This window comes from Phycodurus eques, chromosome 12 (assembly GCF_024500275.1).
Source record: "Phycodurus eques isolate BA_2022a chromosome 12, UOR_Pequ_1.1, whole genome shotgun sequence".
NCBI lineage: Eukaryota > Metazoa > Chordata > Actinopteri > Syngnathiformes > Syngnathidae > Phycodurus > Phycodurus eques.
This window is the reverse complement of record NC_084536.1, coordinates 13,286,219-13,306,447: the sequence shown is the minus strand read 5'-3', so window position 1 is coordinate 13,306,447 and position 20,229 is coordinate 13,286,219. Positions and strand designations below refer to the sequence as shown.

The 20,229-nt window shown below is 39.9% G+C and overlaps 1 protein-coding gene across 3 annotated transcripts; it reads right to left on the bottom strand.

Moving 5' to 3' along the window:
- Window positions 1-831: 831 nt before the first annotated feature.
- On the bottom strand, window positions 832-19,431 carry sympk (symplekin). 3 transcript variants are annotated; one of them, XM_061692500.1, is made up of 26 exons: window positions 19,362-19,431; window positions 18,998-19,107; window positions 18,864-18,929; window positions 16,645-16,698; window positions 16,487-16,560; window positions 14,493-14,619; window positions 13,670-13,919; window positions 11,965-12,135; window positions 11,643-11,882; window positions 11,271-11,422; window positions 11,044-11,194; window positions 9,613-9,829; window positions 9,383-9,536; window positions 8,719-8,954; window positions 7,424-7,505; window positions 7,234-7,347; window positions 6,527-6,674; window positions 6,290-6,450; window positions 5,893-6,001; window positions 5,710-5,810; window positions 4,632-4,722; window positions 3,324-3,425; window positions 2,981-3,168; window positions 2,235-2,411; window positions 1,655-1,930; window positions 832-1,255 (listed from the first exon to the last, which is right to left on the bottom strand). In XM_061692500.1, exons 2-26 carry the CDS (start codon window positions 19,058-19,060, stop codon window positions 992-994), a joined length of 3,768 nt encoding a protein of 1,255 aa, XP_061548484.1. In that variant the 5' UTR covers window positions 19,061-19,107; window positions 19,362-19,431; the 3' UTR covers window positions 832-991. The 3 variants fall into 3 exon arrangements, with proteins under 3 accessions (XP_061548484.1, XP_061548486.1, XP_061548485.1); XM_061692502.1 differs by having other exon boundaries at window positions 9,383-9,533; XM_061692501.1 differs by having other exon boundaries at window positions 19,357-19,429.
- Between the last annotated feature and the right edge of the window lie 798 nt (window positions 19,432-20,229).

Here is a 20,229-nt window from a genome sequence, read left to right as displayed (position 1 = left end):
CGAGACTGCAACGCGTCTGTGATGAGTGTAACGTCATGCCACTATAACCACGCCCCCTTTGACAATTTGCTGTCGATCCGGAACGCTTGACGAAACTGATACTGTTGTAATGATATTATGCCGCTACTTTTCTGGAACTTTTTTTTTTTTCTTCCATTGTTAAAGAAAGGTAAGAAATGCTCGCAATCATTTTAAACAAATCTTATTTTCCAAGTTGTGTTTGTTAAGTAAACATAAAAAAAGAAAACAAATTCATATGCTTTGTTTTCAACTACTAAGTACTAACAGTAGTCTAGTACGACTACTATTGCATCATTCTTCGACTACTACAGCAACCCCCTACTACAACTAGTACTACTTATTAATACTGCAACTACCACTGCTACTTCCTAGGACTACTCGACCTTCCTACTACTACAACCATGATTAATACTACTCTTTCTGGTAACCACCTCCTACTATACTACAACATAGTATCAATACTGCTTCTTCTGCCATCACCTCCTCCAAACACTGCTACATAGTATTATTACTGCTACCTCTTCCAACTAATACTACTACCACCAACTATGATTTATATTAACTTCAACTACCTCCTTCTCCTACGAATACTACATAGCACAATTGATAACCTGCTACTACCACCTCCCTATATTACTACAACATACTATTAATATAATGGAATACTTCTAGGATAACTTTGCACTCTTTTCCTACTGTACAGTATGTGTGCCTGATGCCAAAAGTTTTACTCCAGAGTGACACGGTTCTGCAGTATAATTTTGTCGTGGAACAAATAAAAAATGAGAAGCATATGTCACAATGTGGGTCTTGTTTTGTTGATTTATTGTCAACAACGACAGAGCAACATCTGGAAACCTTCCTGACACTCAAAACAGAGCTTCTCCAAATACAAAAAGAACAGAGGGAACATTACAATTCAACATAATGAAAACAAAAAGTTCTTTTTTAACATTATTTCCAGTGCTCTTCATTCCACTTCTTCACAACCGCTCCCAACGTCCTGAGACGCATCTTCATCCTCGTCCTCTTTTAGCGTCTCCTGAAGTTGCAAAGGTTCCGCTTCAGAGGTCTCCATTGGTTCCTCAGTTTGTTTGGGTTTGAGTTCGGGTTCAGGTTCGGCTTCTGTTTCAGGTTCTGGCTCATGTTCAAGCTCTGGGTCAACTTCAGGTTCATGTGCAGGTTCCGCTTCGGGTTCAGGTGTTGGCGTTCCATGAGCTCTTAGCAACTCCACCTGAAGGAAATCAAAATGGCGTTAAAGAATCCTTTCATGATGCGGGTCAAATTGACCCATCTTCAAGTTAAAGAAAGACCAGTTTAATGTCTCATTTTATAAGGAACTAGAGTGTTTACAGACTCCCTAAATGGATGTGGTCAAAATGCTTACGATGTTTTCTTAGGAACAGCAATAATATTACTGGGTCAATTTGACCCAGGGTGTGTTTAATGATCCCAAAGTGTCCAAAAATTCAATGTAGAAATATGTGAAGAGAACAATTTCCATTGAATATGTTTATTACAATTACAGAGCCACACACTGAAAAAAACTTTGAACTATGTTTTACTTTTAAAAATGGTTCAGTTTGAAGGTTAAGTAAACATTTCCTTTTGCAGCCAGGTAACCTCATTTTACCTCTGAGGGGATGTTCACAGTCTCGTGTTTCACTGGCTCTGCTTGTTCCTGCTCCATGGGCTCCTCCTCCTCCTCCACATTATCATTGGTCATGACGGTATGTGATTCTTGTTCCCGTGCTGGCGCTTGTGGTTCTTCCTCCGCGGTGACGGGGGATGCCGGAACAGGAACCCTCTCAATGTGGGGCACCTCTTTCTTCACGGGTTCGACCGGCTTGGCTTCTGCTTTTTTACTGGCTTCCAAGACCGCCATGATGGATGCTGGGATGTGAGCTTGCTGTTATATGCAGGGAGTGGGGAAACAAAAAAAGACAGTTGGTTGGTGCGCGGTGTGATTATCCCATAGCGTGTGAAGTGGGATGGGTTAAACGTGATTATTAAGAGTGATTATCCTGTGATGTGTTAGGAGTGATTATCCCGTGGTGTGCGATTAATTGTGATTATTAAGAGTAATTATTCAGTGGTGTGTGGTGTCTTAAGAGCATCTATTCTGTGGTGTGAACTTAGGTAGGAGTGATTGTCCCGTGGTTTGCTGACTTTCAAGATGTTTCGGTGGTGTAACTTTTGAGGACAGTTCTTGCCTGATGCGGTGTGAAGGATCGGACGTGGTGCAGCAGGGGTTCCCTCATCTCTGGGCAGCGTTCAAAGATGCTGCTAAGCTGGGCATGAGGCAGCTGCAGGAGGACGCTGTATGACTGAGGTTTGGTTCTCTGGCAGCATTTGACAAAGCCCTCCCACACCTTGGGATACTTCCACACCTTCGGGGGGAGAAATATGTGATGTTTCGCACACCGTGCTCACCAAATTTCATCATTAATTTTCCGGGTTAGCCAAGGAAAATGACGGCTATTCCACATTATGTCACACTTTTTAGGCATAATAAGGAAAAGGAAGGCTCTTTGTGTTGATAAAAAGCTCAGAATCTTTATGAAAAATGAAAACAGTGGACATTTCAAGAAAATCATAGTACAGTACCGTGTGTGACTGAACAAACAGGTTTGGAAAGAAACTCATTTTTGGCCACTGTCATCCCCTGACCTCAACCCTATTGAGAACCTTTTTAGTATCCTTAAAAGGAAAGAAATGGTCAAAATACAGTACATTGGAGATGTGTTGATGATTAAAAGTGAGAAAAACTCATAGTGTGACCATGACCTACACAGGGTTCAGGTCGGGGGAGGCAATTGGTGGATTATCAAATGAGACACAGACAGAAGCGCGAGTACTGTCATTCTCAAGATATTTTTGTTTAGGAAAATACTGATTATTACAGATGCTAAAATAATAGCAGACGATCAAAATATAGCAATCGGTCGAGCGCGTTCACCTGCTTGATGATGAGCCTGGAAAGGATGTTCATGACGAAGCCGCAGAGTCGCGGGTACATGGTGAGAGACTGGATAACGGTCCTCATGAGCAGCATAGGCAAAGGGTTCTGCTCCATCAGCTGCTGCATCACCACCGCCAGAACCTCAGACGTGTACACGTTCTTCTCTCCAAAGCACAGGTTGGTTGCTGAAGATAAAAGAAAAAAAAAAAAAAAAAAAAAAAAAAAATTCTATTTGACATATCAGGGACAGACACTTTTGGGTCATGACAGATTTTGCTTGGTATCGCAGACCGCGGCCCATTCCACCACCAACAATAGCGTCTCGGGTTACTTAACTAACCTTTAATGATAGATTTCATATCACATTTGGTGGAGTCAATGTTGTGCAAGGCGATCAGCAGATCTCCTGGTGTCAGAGGAGACACAGACGAACTTCCCTCACCTGAAGGACAACACACAATAAAGAGCATTAACAAGTTTTTTGTATAAAATAATTATATAATACTATTACAATGACTATTAAATATAGAGTTAAGACAAACAAAAAAGACTGAATAAATATTTTATCTCTTTGTTATGTTCATTTCTCAGGAACAGCGATGTTCCTAATTCATATTGACTCGGGGCATATACAATCATCCAAATATGTCAGAAAGGGAGAAAAATCATAAACATTTTATATCGCATTACCTCCATTACTAATAATTTCAATCAATATTTACCTACAGATCAAATTGCAAATGAGGATTTTCATCTTAAGAAAATTTATGTTAAAACATTTTAAAGTACATACTATGTCTTTTTTAAATGAAGTCCTTTCCATTTAAAATACATGACAGAATTTTGAAAATATCTATATATTTTACTTTTCAGGTTAGTATTTTGTAATTATATGTATTTAAATGAAGTGATGTAAAAAAAAAAAAAAAAAAACAATATACGACCACCTTTTCTATTCCGGGTCAAATAGATCCATTGACTTAAAATTGTTACAAAATGAATCAGTTATTATAAAGCAAAAGCAAACGTGTCATGCCGACAAACTCATTTAAAAAAAATATTTAACTTTAGAATGGGTCAATTTGACCCGCAACGTAACAGGAGGGTTAACATTTTTTTTTTTTTTTTTTAGTGTATCCACTATATACGGCCCACGTTCATGGGTCAACTGTGACCCACGATCCACTAACATCTCAGAATATATATATATTTTTAAAAGATACTGCAAGCGCACCCTAACAAAATGTGAAAAAAAACCACGGGTAAACATAAGACATTTCATTTTTAAACTTTGTTTTTAGAGTTTCAAATTTTAAAAGACCTAGACCATGAGAGGAGGGTTAAGATAAAAATGGTCATGTGGTCTACATGCGCCAATGTGACTCGATGCATGTTGACTCATCAAATTAAAAACAAAAAATTCAGAAAATGAAAATGAATTTGAAAAAGCAATTAGGTTAACAGAAGACATTAAATGCAGTTTTTCTTTTTTAAAAATTTTTTTTTTATTTTTTTTTTTTAAATGTCACTGACATTGAAGAGAGAATTATCATAAGGCGTGCTATTGAGTGTATCTAATAACTGAAAGGTAAAAAAAGCACACAAAAAATAAATAAAATAATGACTCCATTTAGGTTGAATGACTTACTGTGCTGGGTTCCCAAGAGCCGATTGAACACCTCCTTGACGACAATGGGATTGAGTTTAATCAGCTTCGGAAGAGCCTGGATGACTTCATTCTACATCATCAAGACAAAAAAAAAAAAAAAAAAAGGAAAAAAAAAAAAAGACAGTGCTTGAACGTTGCGCTGGGGACATAAAAAAACTCTTTGAAATTGAAGCAAATTGAAACAAAATCTGTTGCTGAACAAAATTTGTTCAGCACTGTATAATTAGGGTTTGGGAATGCATGTGTGTGTCCCTCACACATACGGCCCGCTCCGTTCGTTAATCCAGCCTACTGAGTGCCTTCACTATCAGAGTCCTGTAATATTTGTTGCATTAAAGTTTTGGTAGTAAATACGTTTTTGCCCCCTAAAATTGGTTAATTAAAATATTTATTTTTATCTTATAATTTGCTTTATTTACTGTAAATAATGCCTGAAAAATAACTAAAAATATATAGACAAAAATTGTCATACATACATTTAACATTTGATTAAATAATTGGCACATTATTGTAAAAAAAAAACACACAATAAACTTAAAACTGGTTAAAATTGGTTAATTTATTGTAACAAAGAAAAATGTAAACAAAAAATACATGCAGATTTAAGATTTTATTTAATTTAGTTAAGTAATTGTTTAATTTATGCATGGAAAATAGAAAAATATTAAATAAACTGATTATACATTTGATTATTTTATTAAGTAATTGGTTAATGTATTTATTGTCAATAAAAGAAAAGAGGAAAATGCTTATGTTTTATTATCTCATTAAATGACTGGTTAACTTATGTATCGCAAATGATACAAGAAAAAATAATTTTTTTTAAATGTTGAACGATACATTTGATATTTTATGAAATAATTGGTTAAAGAATTTTTTTATACAATTAAAACAATTTTTTTTTACTATCAAGATAAATACATAAAGATTTAAACTTTTTTTTTTACCTTTATGTATTTTTTATTATTTTTTTTTAACCTCAAGAATGACGTGGCTCATCCCATCCGTCCATGTAAAAAAATCAAACGTGTCCCTTGAGTACCTCCCCTGCCATTACCTTTTCTAGTCCATTGATGACGGGAATGAGGAAGCGAACGTCTGGCACGCGTTTATGGTAAAGGTCCCGCACCCTCTCCACCAGCTCTGGAGACGGAGGCACTGCACATCGGGGAGGAAAAAAGACACTTAATTTCCTTGAATAAAACGATTCTGAAAGCTCCAGTTTACAGTTTCAGGTTACCTTTATCTGTCAAAATATGCAGGCAGCGGGTAACAAGCGTCTCTGCACCCTTTGGGCAGTTTTCAACCAGAAGCAAAAGCTCGGGAGAGTTCATGCCCATTCCACGGATCTGTGAGGAGACATTATACATTTAGAGTTGAACCTTGATTTAACATTCCCAGAAACAATAGATCTCAGATTTAACGGACAGAATGGTAGTGTCCGCCTGGAACGCAAAAGACCCCCTTGCAATAGACAAAGTCCATTAGTTCCAGACTCGTCCGCTGTTGATAGCTGGCACCACATGACTGCCGCAATTGACAGACAGAGACTGGTAATCGTATTTCCGGGAACAGAAACTGTTAAAAAGTAATTTTTCCAATGTCTCCTTTGTAAACCCAGAGGAATAGTGACTTACGGGAAGCTCTATGGCTCGAAGCACACTGCGCTTGATGTCAGCGATGGCCTCGGTGTAGACAGATGCCAGCTCGTGCACCAGCTTGTGGTTCAACGGGAGCAGAGACAAGTAGAGGAAAAGACACTGGCGCACTGTCTCTTCGGTCCAGGGGCACGCCACCTCTATGTCCGTGAGCAACACACACCGCCATGAGTTTTTAAGTTGCTCTAAGGTTAAACAGCCTGGCCAAGTCCAAACCTGTGTCTTTGTCGGCCCCAAAGAGCAGCGATGGGGGATTGGGGTGGACCAGAAGTTGCATGTAGTTCAAGGCAAACTTCTCAATATAGTCCCGCAGTTGGTCTTTTTCATACATGCGCTTCAAAAAAGCCAGGGCAGTTGTCCGCACCTGAAAATTAGTCAATCATAGCGATGCTCTAAGTGTAATTACAGAAACATTACAATCTATCAGTTGCAAATTTTTAATTATGATTAATTATTTAGTCAATATTTACTGCTAAGTTTTTATTTTTGAATATTGGAAAATCCTTTTAGGTACAGCTAAGTCAATATATTTTATTTGTCTACTATTAATTTTTTATGGCGAAATATTGCCTGAATAAATAAAGGTTAAATAAATGACATTAAAAAAAATCTACCACTTTCATGGACAAATACTGTATTTTTGTGGCAAAACAACTTTTTTGGGTCAACTATTGCCTTTTTGAGAGCAAATGTAGCGTTTGAATGCGTACGCATTGTATTTCTGTAGGAAACCACTAACACTCTCCTGGCTGAGAAAATTATATTTGTGAGCAAAGGTAAAGATAAGATTTTATGAACAACACTTTAATTTTTGTGGATAAATATTGCCTTTTTGCAAGCAAACAATGTTTTAATGGCTAAATGTTGCATTTATATGCGAAACTACCTCTCTCCTGGACAATTTCTGACAGCAATGTTCTCACCTTTTCCTTTTCATGAGAGCTGAGATCCAGTAGCACGTGTAGGTACTGGAATTGCCTTGAAGGCCGCTTGATGATGAGCTCCTTGAGCGTAGTCATGCCTAAATACACCCGCGACTGCAACAACATTGCCAAGACAACAGGTGAGTGGAAAGTTACAATGAAATAGTAGTGTCTTCACCCTTTGACGTACCTCATCCTCACAGTAACGTCGGATTACTTCCAGTGCCGACTCTGTTATGATGGGAGCCTCCAGTACCAGTTTGGTGAAGAGTCTGTGGGACAGTAACAAATGTTACTCATCCAACTGGAATTCATTGAAAATTCATTCTCTGAAGCCTGTTTCACTAGGCAACATGAAATTTGGTTGGTGTGTCTATCATGAGTAGACCCACAAAAAAGTCTGAAGAAGCCATGCCCGAAAAAACACTAAGTCTGCCATTCTGGCGTGAAACGGACATTTTAGTGTCATTTTGGCCATTTGCTGGGCTCCTTCAAAGACGAACTTTTCCTCCCGCTTTGTTACCATCATTTTTTTGTTTTGTTTTTCATTATTAGGTGTCATCCAGGAGGATCTCAGAGTAGAGCCGCTTCTCCTCCACATTGAGAGGAGCCAGATGAGGTGGCTGGGGCATCTGATGCGGGTGCCTCCCGGACGCCTCCCTTGTGAGGTGTTCCGGGCACGTCCCACCGGGAGGAGACCCTCGGGGACGACCCAGGACACGCTGGAGAGACTACATCCTTCAGCTGGCCTGGGAACGCCTCGAGATCCCCCCGGAAGAGCTGGTTGAAGTGGCTGGGGAGAGGGAAGTCTGGGCGTCCCTGTTAAAGCTACTGCCCCCGCGACCCGACCTTGGATAAGCAGTAGAAAATGGATGGATGGATGGATGGATGATTCAGTATGGTCCAAGGACAACTGCAATTTTTGTTGATTCGCCAAAAAACACAAAATAATACAGTTCATCAATTATTTGAAAACTCAAAACTCAAAAGATGGTATGTATGTGTATCATGACATGTACAAGTCAGCCACTATTTTGGAGGTAGATTCAGCCATTTTCTGGGGTCCTTCAAAGACAAACCCTTTCTCTAGATTTTATCCAATTGCTGCCAAATTTACATCATGTACACTAGACAGATGGAAAAAGTTGAATTCCAATTTTTTTTTAGTTTTTCTTCATACCATGTGGTCAAAGAACAGCTGCAAATTTTGCAGTTGCCAAAAACAAGTAACTCTTAATAACTAGTTGTCAAATTCCAGAAGGTTGCTTAAAAAAATATATATATATATATAATAAAAAATTTGCCCCAGAAGCCAGTTTAACTTGCAACATGAATTTCGCTGGATATGTTCATCAAGATGGGATACAGGAAAAAGTCTCAAGAAGCAATGCCTGGAAGCACACAGTCTCAGGGAGATTTTGGCTATTTCCAGGGGTTCTTAAAATCCTCAATGAATTAATAAATGCCACTTCATTTAGTCCTCACCCATCCTTCTGCTCGGGCTTCTCCTGCAGTCCAGACAGCAGCGTGTACAGACACTGGTCGTAGCTGTCCAGCAGCCCCGAGGGTAGCTGGCTTAGGTAAGTGTTGTACTCCTGATAGAGGAGCGAAAAGGCCAGCTCGCTCCTGGTGCGGATGTCCTCCAAAATGAAGTGTAGCACGTCCTCCTTCATGACACCCTCGAACTGTGTCACCAGCTTGGAGAGGAGCTTCACTCTGACCTGACAAAAGACATGCGGCGTGGTTATTTAGAAGAAAATATTGGTATGATGAGAATGGTTGAGAGTATGCCTGGGTGATATGGCCTTAAAATAAAATCTTCATTTCTGATTGTAACCGATTACTATCCCCTTTGATAAAAAGACAAATTGTCAGGCAGCAAACAAGCAATTCCTCAGAATTGAATTACTGGTAATCTGTTCCACAAAAGAAGCCGTTTCGATTCCCATCCCGAGTCAACATGTCGCTAAATTACTCCTTTGACACTGTAAAAATAAGGTACGATGTCTGTGACAATGTTCAGCATGTTTGACTCTGCGATTGCATTCCACTGGGCTTTCTTGTCATACGGAACGTTTAAAAAAAAATATGAACATTGTCCTGACCAAAAAACTCAATCACCCAGCCCTAATTGAAAGTGAACTCTCACATGGGACATCCCACTTTGAGTAATTGTCTTCTCAGAATGAAGGATGCGTTTGATGGTCTTGGAGGTCAACTGCTCAATCTGCGTGTCCGATAAAGGCTGAACCACGTCCGACAGCCTGAAGACTTTCTTCCTTCCAGTCGGCCCGGCCATTCTGCTTACGAAAAACAAATACAGTCCATAAGCATTCATGATACAACTCCTGCCATTTCTTTGTTGTTAGCAGATCTCACTTGGTTTGTGCCGACGGAAGGATGGGCTCTGGAAGCCTTTTGACAGTGGCGGGGTTGGGAGCCCTTTCTTTATCAGAGTAACCCCCCACAACGGAGATGGCCTGGCCCACCATCACAGGGACTTTGCGCTTGATGAGCAGGTCCCTGGTGCCTGCGTCATCCTCGTTGCCATCCTCTTTGCCCGAGTCATTCTCTCTCGCTTTGCACTGCTCTAATCCTAAATAGTTACGTATGAAGTGCAACAACAATGAAAAAAACAGCATAGTCAATGTTTCATGGGATTTTCCATTTTGTGAGGATAAGTGGCATGGAAAATGGATGGATAGAAATTGCAAAAGTTCTTTGATCAACGTGGCCTTTTGCCACAGACATGTCCAAAATAGAAACATTTGTCCTACAAACAGCATTTACAACTCATTACTAACGCCATGACTCAACTTTTGAATCAATATGATTAGTTGATTACACTTATTAAGCCACTAAACTTGAGTGTTGGCAACATGTGTTTAGTCAGCCACATTTTAATTCACCTGTTTCTATGCGTTGGTAGGCACTGCTGTTTTGGTTAGCAACAGAGCTCAACCGGGCTCCACAGTTAAATCGTCAATAGCCGAGTGTGAACGACAGTATTTAAAAGAGAGGCATTCACTTTCGTAGTTCTTCCTTTTAAGGATGCTCCAAACGTTTTATGAGAGTTGAGGTCAACGGATGATGGTGGCCACAACCTGAGTTTTTCCTGCCTTTACACCCATAGCTGCGAACGCTTCAATGATATATTTGCTGCTCGTCAGTGTTTCTTCAATAGCTGCTTTCTTTATAGGAAGCATTTGGCTGATAGGTGGCACGGTGGACGACTGGTTAGCACATCAGCTTCACAGTTCTGAGGTCCTGGGTTCAAATGTGGCCTCCCCTGTGTGGAGTTTGCATGTTCTCCCCGTGCCTGTGTGGGTTTTCTCCGGGTACTCCGGTTTCCTCCCACATCCCAAAAACATCCATGGTAAGTTAATTGAAAGACTAAATTGCCCAGAGTGGAGTGAATGTGAGTGTGAATGGTTGTTTGTTTATGTGTCCTGCGATTGGCTGTCGACCAGTTCAGGGTGTACCCCGCCTGAATGTCTTTTGCTCTTTGTTTTTAAATGCTTTTTAATTATGTAAACCACATGGAGTTACCATGCATATGAAATGCGCTGTATAAATACATTTGCCTTGCCTTTAAAAAACTCTTACCTCTGAGTCATGCATGTATTTTTTAAAGACTATTTTATTGAAATGTCCAGTGTTTTCATTCTTTTCACAGAGATCATTTTGTCACCTTCAGGCATCTAAAAGGGGTCTACCACATAATTCCCCAATTACTTCAGCCTGAACATTCAATCACTATTCTTTGCTAAAATTATTTCCATGTGAAGTTTTAAAATTTGGTTTACCAACCTGGACCAATTCCAGCAGCAGTCATCTGCGTGGCCATAAGCCGGGCCAAATGCCTGATTTGGGCATCGGTCCCTGCCGACTCCACAGGCGTGTATGTGGCCTGGAAGGATGCCGGCATGGTGTCGGGCAGATACACCATGCTGATCAACACCTGGACAAATAGACACTTGTCAAGTTTATTATGCTGGGAAAAACGAATGACAAGAGGGGTCAAGTTGACCGCTCACCAGATTGGCGACATTCTCAGCATTGAGCAGCGGGCGTAGGAAGTCGGCAGTAAGGTCAATGGCGGACTGTGCCACTGGGGCAGGAGCTGGCTTGGGGGCTGAGAGAGGGGCTGACTCCTCCTTGTCCTCATCATCTTCCATCAGTGTTTGCTCTGAATACATACACATAGCAGAACCAGTCATGAACTCAAGGTATACGTGTAGTTTACTACAACCACGAGACTCACTTCCCAGGTCCATTTGATTTCTAATCGTTTCTGACTGGCTGAGGTCAGTATGCATCTAGTTGTCGCGATGCGCTGAGCCGCAATGGCTGCAAATGATAAACGCTGGCTGTACTTATTTTTGGTGTATTAGCCAACTGGCACTCACCCATCTTGACCTTCTTCCCCTCTGTGTACTGATCATGCCGCGGCCTCTTGCGCTGCTCCCTCAGCGCCGGCGTGGAGCGTGTGATTTCGCTCTGGGGCATGCCGAGGTCCAACAGCAAAGTGCTGATCTGACCCTGGAACTCCAGACTACATGGGTGCTTGAGCACAGCCACCAGGTGCAGCTTGAGGTTCTTGCGCACGCTGCTCACCTGCGACTTGGCCAGTGTGGGCGGAAGATTGGCTTTAAAATAAATAAATAAATGTTGGAGTTCATAGTAATTAAATGTAATTGTATGGTAAATTTTACCCAATTCCTCACTCACCGTGTAACGTCTCGTACGCCTGTACAACCTTGGACATAAACATGGGCCTTTGGCGGGCGATAGTGGCTAGTGAGCCCAGTGCAGTGGTCAGGTTAATGCTGGAAATAGCAGGATGGACCATAAACTTCAGCAGCTTGTCCAGCGCTGACTTTCCCTCATCACTCAAAACATCTGCAGAGGAAAATGAGGGCATTTAATCCATTTATTCAGTTTAAGAATACACTACTAGTCAAGTAGTATTCCAGCAGTGGTTGGCTGTGCATTTGGTATCGGGGCATCAGTGAAGGACTAACCTTACTTAATCCACGTTTGAATACCACAACACTCGCATAGCAATTATACAAAGAAGAAACAATCAAGATTATACAAATTACTTAAGAGTAAAAAGTACACAATGAAATAATTACACTGAGTAAAATGTGATTAACTTCAGATTTTTAAACCACAGCATGAACATCAATAAAATAAAAATAAAATGTGAATGTGCAAATTCTGATATTGCTGTGTGTGTGTGTGTGTGTGTGCGCGTGCGTATGTTTGCGTGTGCGTGTGTGTATACACAGCCAAAACTACAAAAACAAAATCTTAATTTTTTTTTATAAGTGAGCTGAAATATCTACATCTGGGCAGACAGTGTCAGACAAATAGTACAAAACATGAAAGCTGATGTTTTTTGTTCATCTAAATCACAGGTGTCAAACTCAAGGGCCGGGGGTCACATCCGGCCCGCCACATCAATTTATGTGGCAAATCAAGTGCGTCGACTTCATGTTTCTTGCTAAAATAACAACATTGCAAATCGTCTTACCGTTTATATAACGTTGACTGCAAAATTTTTTGTTACGAATCCCCATTTCAAAATAAACTGAATTAACACCTTTTTACTGGCTTCTGGTTTCAAATATAGTTATTCATCAATTTTTTTTGTGTATATGTAATAACATGAGGCAATTGTACATTTACTGTATATGTGTTTGCGCTCATGACGGCCTGCCAAGGGAAACCATAGCTATGATGTAGCCCGCAGCAAAAATAAGTTTGACACCCCTAATCTAAATGTAAACATGACAAGTAGCGCGCCGTGGCCTTCATGGTTACGTCAACCTTTCCAACATGGCCGCCACCTAGGCACGACAGTCAGCCGGGCTGGCTTATCTAGTTTTAAAACTTTTGCCCGGGAACCCCAATAGAAGACATTGTGTGAGGTCATGTGACTTTCTTGTGTCATTTGATTGGTGAACTAGACTTAAACGTCACTAGCGCTTAGATTGGATTGAGCAACCAGCGCCCAATGCGGAAGTCGTAGTCTAGACGAAATAGTTGATAAATAAGCAATAATTGATCAATAAAAGTAGCGACTGATATTTAGATAATAGTAACGGAGTAAAATTACCGTTACTTCAGAAGGGTCAGTGGTTCGAAACCCAGCTCTGACTAACCACTGTCGAGGTGTCCATGAGCAAGACACTGAACCCTAAATTGCCTCCAGGTCAGTATTGTAAATGAAAACTTGTTCTCCATTGCCTTACCTGGTTAAATAAAGAATAAAAATATATTTATTTTGGCATTGCAGCCAAAAGAAAAGCTACCAAATGAAGAGAATGGACTGTATGTAATAAGTTAATACAATTTTATTGCATGAATATTAGAATTTAGGTTGTTAACATAGATCAGTACTGATAACATTTTAGCCATTTTTTCATACCGTAGCGGATGTATGTGTGGTCTTTGGGTACTTTGTCCAAGCTGATGTCACTCTCCTGCCTCTTGGGCACGTCCGAGTCGGCCACGCGAGGCGACAGGGTGACAATGAGTGACTCGGTGAATTTGATGGCGTGAGTCCGCACACCGTCGTTCTCCGAGTCCAGCAGCCCTAGGACGTCGCCTTTCATCTGCGTCACCATGTCCCAGCAGGCTTCTTGCATATCCGACACGGCTTTGGCTCGCACCAGCCACTGGTGCGAAAAAGAGGCAGAAGATGAAACATGTTAGTGAGCACCTGTTCTATATAGTTTGACAAACATTTTCTTGGATACATGATTGAGGCTAATTTGGGTGAATTCCAAGTAGTTGTCAATGTACAAGCACCGTAATTCACCTGAAATGGCAGCTTTAAACCAAAATGGCTGATTTGCAATTTCAGGGATAGATCCTGACATTTTTTTTTAAAAACTGGTGTATGGAGTTAATGTTTTCTAACTTTCTACGGGGCGCTACTGAGTGAGATTTGGGGACTCACAGTCATGACCACTGAAATGCATGCATTTTTTACCAGGATACACATGCTTGCAAAATTTGCTGACTTTTTAAGAATGGTGTAACCAACACGAAAGCTGTCTCGGGGGGGATTTTTCAATTTTCTAAAACACACTACCGAGTTTTTTGGGGTATCATGTTGGGGGACCTCCTGACATAAATAAATGTTCACTCATTTTTAAGATACACATGCTCGCAATTTTTTTTTTAATTTTCAGGTATGGTGCAACCAACATGAGAGTAAAATACAAGCCATTTTTATAGAAAGTTACCTGTAGAGTAACTTTGTATATCTGCGTGAGTGTGAGAACGGCTTTCTTCACCACGTTGACACTGTCGTCCTTGATCAGCATGTTCAGGTTTGCAATTAGCCTGAGGAGCAGCTCATTGTCCCGTTTACTAGGAAGAAAAAAAAATACATGACTATATTGCAGTTTATCTTGATAAGCTCCAATTACGAGGGGTAGTCAAAAACATGGGCCTCATTCACTAATAAATTTGTAGAAATGCTCTCACTCTGCATGTTGAGCGTATACATAAAATCACCGTCAGATTCATTGCATTTGCAGTTGATAAAATTAATGAAATTAGCGTTGGAAGCGACAGAAAATATATGATCCATATGCGCTGAACTACTGTGTCTGTAAATCTATTGACATCATATTTGCACATTTGTCTTTTTCATGGTTATTTAGGACATTAGTTAACTGATTTGTAGTGTTGTTACAGGTTGTGCCGAGTCTTCGAGACGTGTCGAGTAATGGAGGGTGTGTGTCCGCAGAGTAGCGTATCGAGGCTTGCTTCATTTAGGGGAGGAGTAAGTGATGACGTCTGAAGCGTCCCTGCCCGGCTGTACAACGTGACCGATTCGGGAAGCGCTTCAGAGTTTGCCACGAGATTTGACAGCAACATAAAACCCCCATGCAGGGCCCATTCAAAATGTGTGTTTCTTTATAGAGTTGCGGTCAGCTCAGAGTTTGGATAAAGACTGTGTAGTTTGAATAGGCTATTAGAGTTTGGAGAGTGTTTACACCATTGTTTGGATATAGCATGGGTCGTATATAGCGAGCAATCGCAACGTCACTCCTCAGAATCCTTGGAAAGAGGCTGTTGCCCGCTAACCCGGCATCCTGGTATAATAACCCAGCTCGCAGCCTGGGGTATGGTGGTTGCCTGAGCTCGAACCACAAGCAGCACAGTGCCATATAAGTAACTGTTATTGAGGCTGATCAATTACATTTGTTTATTAAAAACTGCATTTTCCAGCATTTCTTCTTTTATTCAAAGGGAAGGTATTTCTTGTCTTCTGAGAAAGTAAGGTACAATAAAACCTCACTGTGAGGCAAAATTCCTGTACCCCAGTTTATATAATTTTCCTCTTGAATGAATCGATTTAAAAATAATAATAATATGTTATTTCTAAATAAGCACTTTCAAAATCCTCTGCCCTCTTAAGCCCATTCCATTTTCCCAAAGTGACAGAAAGACATTATACAACCTGCCATACCAATGTTGAGGAACATTTAAAGCACACAGAATACATTCAAAAATAATATATTTTACACATTATGTTGGGAAATTACTTGGTCAAACATTGTTTTGTAATACATAGTCATTGACAAGAGCCAAAAAGACGCAAAAACGCAACGCAGCACATACTGTATGTGGTAAAGATACAGCTACCTGTGATTATGCACATGGCCAGCAGGTGGTTTCGTGTGCAATGACGCATCAAGAAATGAACCATTACTCGAACCAATGGCTGAAGTGTCACAATGCTTCATGAAGCTTCATCTCGCCATCACCACCGATTAGAAAATTCCTGGTTTGAGTTATTGTTGTTAAAGTTATTACTTTTATAAATGAGTGGTTCCAATGTGTTATGCGTCCTGTTTAAAAAGAATGGGTGTCTGACGCTTTTTCAAAAGCTGATCCTGCATTATTTGTGCATGCGTATAGTCGGAGGAGGTTCTAAATGTGTTTGCAGCGTACAAACATAAACAAGTACAAACATATTAATGAATCACAGATTTGTGCGTCAAACTCGCGTAAGCGTGATTTAAGGACAAAACCATGCATACGCACGTAACTTCCAAAATGGCTGACAGGAAGAGGACAGGCTTAAAACCTTTTTTAAATAATCTTAAAACAAATATTTAAACTCCAAACTGTGAAACTTAAGACAAAAAAAAATCTATTGTTAGTTGGCTAAACTTAATTGCGCTCATTACTTCTTGATTGCACCTCCTACAATATAAGCACCCACCATGCTTCTTCGATGAAGCCGATGACAAACTTTCTCACTTCTATGGACTTGTCCGTCTGAAAGGCGATCATCTCCTGGGGGGTGAGTGAGAGTGGGAAAATAAGAAAATAAATTTGTATTGTAATGGTGAGATGACACATGCTCACATGCATTCTTACATCGAGGAAATTGTCAAGGAGAGAGGGATCTTTGTTGATGATTAGCTCCTGAACCTGAAAAAGAAATGGTGGTGTAAAAAAAAATAATATTTGTGTTGGGTGATGTCCCCGCTGTATGCGATGCATACACAGATCAGATACAAAATTTACCAAGTATAATCCGGCAACACTGGCGTGATAAAGTGCTACCTCCACGAGGGAAAATACAGCCAAATCTTTATGGGCGCTCGCTTTTTTGGGGAGTGGGGGTAGGATATGATTAAATTAGCCAGTGCTGGCTTTTTGTATGGGCCATTCATTTGCAATCTGAATGCAAAGAGATTCTCAGAATCTACAATAACACCGCAAAAAGTTGCTAATTTGTTGCTAGTCAAGTTTTTTGAGTAATAGCTATTAAAAGGGTTGGAAATGTCGCTACATTTACCGTCAAAGTCTGCAAAAGCAGTGTAATAATAGTTACAAAACAACTTCAATTCTATATATTTTTATGAATTCAAAAATAATAATAGGATACTGATTAGGAGACACGATATACTAAAACATTTACATTTTGAAATTTTTTAAACACTATTGAACATGTATCCATCCATTTTCTGTACCGCTTCTCCTCACTAGGGTCGCGGAGCCTATCCCAGCTATCTTCGGGCGAGAGACGGGGTACACTCTGAACTGGTCGCTAGCCAACCGCAGGTCACATATAAACAAACAACCATTCGCACTCACATTCACACTATTGAACATTTAATGTTTTTTTAATTTAATTTTAATTTGAAAATAACATTTTACGATAGCCTGAGTAGCCTTGCAAACAGGCTTTGCCATGTCTGTCGGTTGCCCTCGGCTGTTGGCCATGTAGGCCAAATAATTCTAGATGACACGGCATGCGTCTTGGTTCTCGGCAAGGAATGGAAGGTCCGGAGGAGTGCGAGAGTTTGTAGCCATTTCTTGTCTCTGTACTGTATTTTGTCAGTCTTGTACACGCACCAAAAGGCGCCGGCCACTTTAAACCTGAGCTTTGGAGGGTGCCATCGCTGTTTTTTTCTCCTTTTTAAACAGTACTTTAAACAACATGGTATAGTTTTACTTCAGCTGGTGAGGTACTGCAATACTTTTTTTTAGTACCGGTACACCATGCAACAAGTGCTGGGCGACATATCGAGAAGCTCGATTCGATCGATATTTTATTCATGCTAGATATGGAAAAAGGCATCATAAATTTTATTTTCTATACTTTTCGCTACTCCGTGAGATTTCCGCCAACATGGAGAAGATGCTGGCAACTAGCGAGCCATAAATAGTCCCAAAAATGGGCACGTCTATCATTTGGAAACAACCAGTCTGCAAGACCTGTATAAACGATATTAGTGTAAAATCACCTGAAGATAAAGCACGTTATCGAGTGCAACGCATGTATCACGTTAAAGAGAGCCCTGACACTGTGCCGCTCCTGTAATGTAAATAAGACAACGTCGTGGGCCACAGAGCTATCACGGTCGCAGTTGTTGCGCTTGTGTTTTCGTGTTTGCTCCATGAACGGGGTGGAAATATAACAAGATAGTAGCTTCTCATTCACGGACAAGATAGAAAGTGTTCACGTTTACATTAGCAGCTACTAGCTAGGATTGTTGCGTGAGCGATCACGCCAATAGTCTGACAGTGGACCGGCCTTCGCTGTCTGAGCTAACTGTTCCGGACAGTATAGTTTGTACAGTGTGGCCTTCTCAAGAACTGATCTAGTATTTCTTTTTTGATTCGCTTTATTTACAGATCACCACATTGTAGTCATTCAAAATTTTTCATTTTGGTGAATCACTAATTTTGAGATCATTATATTTTGAAATACTTTTAGAGAAAAGTAACTTCTTTGTGATGTTTATAATTGTTAAATATACCTTCAGCTTTATAATGTAAATCAATTTGGTTCGGTCCAGTTTTATACATTTATAAACTTCAATACTATAAATATTGAGTCAAATCTGTTCCGTAACATTTTGCAGCTCTTCAACACCCTAGCACCTCCCCAGTAATCATGATAACGAAAGTGTAATTGGCATTAAAATAACATAAATCAACCATCCCACACACACCCCAAAAATTTAGCGAGTTCAACCAGTTTTTTACAGAATACACGTGGGAACTGTTTCACAGTATGACAAAATTGCATTCTTTAAAAGGTAAATACTACTACTATTTATTTGCATTTTCAGGAGAGTACAGACCTGTTTGAGCACTGCCAGCTTTTCATCTGTGGGTATCAAGGCAGCCTGATTCAAAAGATCCACCACCTGAAAGCAGTAATGTATTTCATGACATGTTCAGGTTACATTTTATTATTCCATAGACAACCACTTACCTTTTCGCTGGTGGTCATGTCAAGGACATTGGGTGTCTCTCCGTCTTCTGCGGAGAACTCCATGATGCCGTTCTACTTCCTTTACGATATATTACATCATATCCCTAATTCTGATGACATAAAAACAATGTTACAGACAACTATAGATAAAATAAAGACAACCCACAATTTGGAAGTGACAATGGCGCGAGTTTATAATTGTTTACTGCTAACGTGCTAGCTCAGCGGGCGCCATGCTAACAACAGAGCATACCTCATGATAAAGTTAGTCAGAAGACTGTGTAAGGTACGTATCCTTAAATAACACATTTAACATCTCAATATGACACATATAAAACGTTTGAATACATATTAAATACCTTACATCAAATGAGAAAGACAGTTAGCTATCCGTGAATGAAACAGCCAAAGTTCTGTTGCGGCTTTTTTTTTTCTTCTTCTTCGTGTGCTAAAAACTTCAACCGCGCAGCCACACTGCCCCTGTAGGACATATTTCTCATTATTTTTCTCCTTACAGTACAGGTATAAATAAATAAATGAAACAATATGATAAATATATCGCCAATACGATAAATAAAGTAAAATAAAATTAGGGGCGGTGGGTGGGGGTTGGCCAGGGGGGCGGCATTGGGTTATTAGGTTAAAGTATTTTGAAAAACATTGACTCTGAAAAAAGAAAAGGATTCATAAAAACATCAAACAAAAAAACTAAATTACCCAGAAAAAAACATTGTTTTTTCAAGTGCATAAGATGCGCTTCCACAGTTCTTCAACAATATCTATAAATATATACATTATTATGACATTGCTAAAATAATGGGGAAAATCCACAGGGATAAACTAAAAAGAATAAAGGGTTTCTGCCGAGTAATGTCAAGTACGTCCAATTTTAATTTTGTTTTACCTTAGATGAGTGGTTCTTAACCTTGTTGGAGGTACGAAACCCCGCCAGTTTCATCAGGAGTTCATGGAACCCTTCCTAATTTGAAAAATAAAATATTGTTTATTTCAAACTCAAAACGGGTATATATTTTATTGTCTGTGTAGATTCTCAGTCATCCAGGTCATGCACAAAATGAACCACGCATCAGTTCCACCTTGGTAAGTGTCACTCTCATGTCGGAGGAACGGACTTCGTTGTGAAAATTCCCAACAAAATCTGTTCCTTTTCTTAATGTTATTTCTACAATCCTCGAAAAGGGTTCATAGGTAAAAGTACATTTTTGGGGGGC

Excerpts from the sequence above, each read along its gene's own strand:
- sympk (XM_061692500.1), bottom strand. The coding sequence starts at position 19,060 with ATGGAGTTCTCCGCAGAAGACGGAGAGACACCCAATGTCCTTGACATG. Across the intron at positions 16,699-18,863 it reads AGCTGGCAGTGCTCAAACAG|GTTCAGGAGCTAATCATCAA; the intron begins GTCTGTACTCTC and ends TTTCTTTTTCAG. Across the intron at positions 13,920-14,492 it reads TATACAAAGTTACTCTACAG|TGGCTGGTGCGAGCCAAAGC; the intron begins GTAACTTTCTAT and ends TTTTCGCACCAG.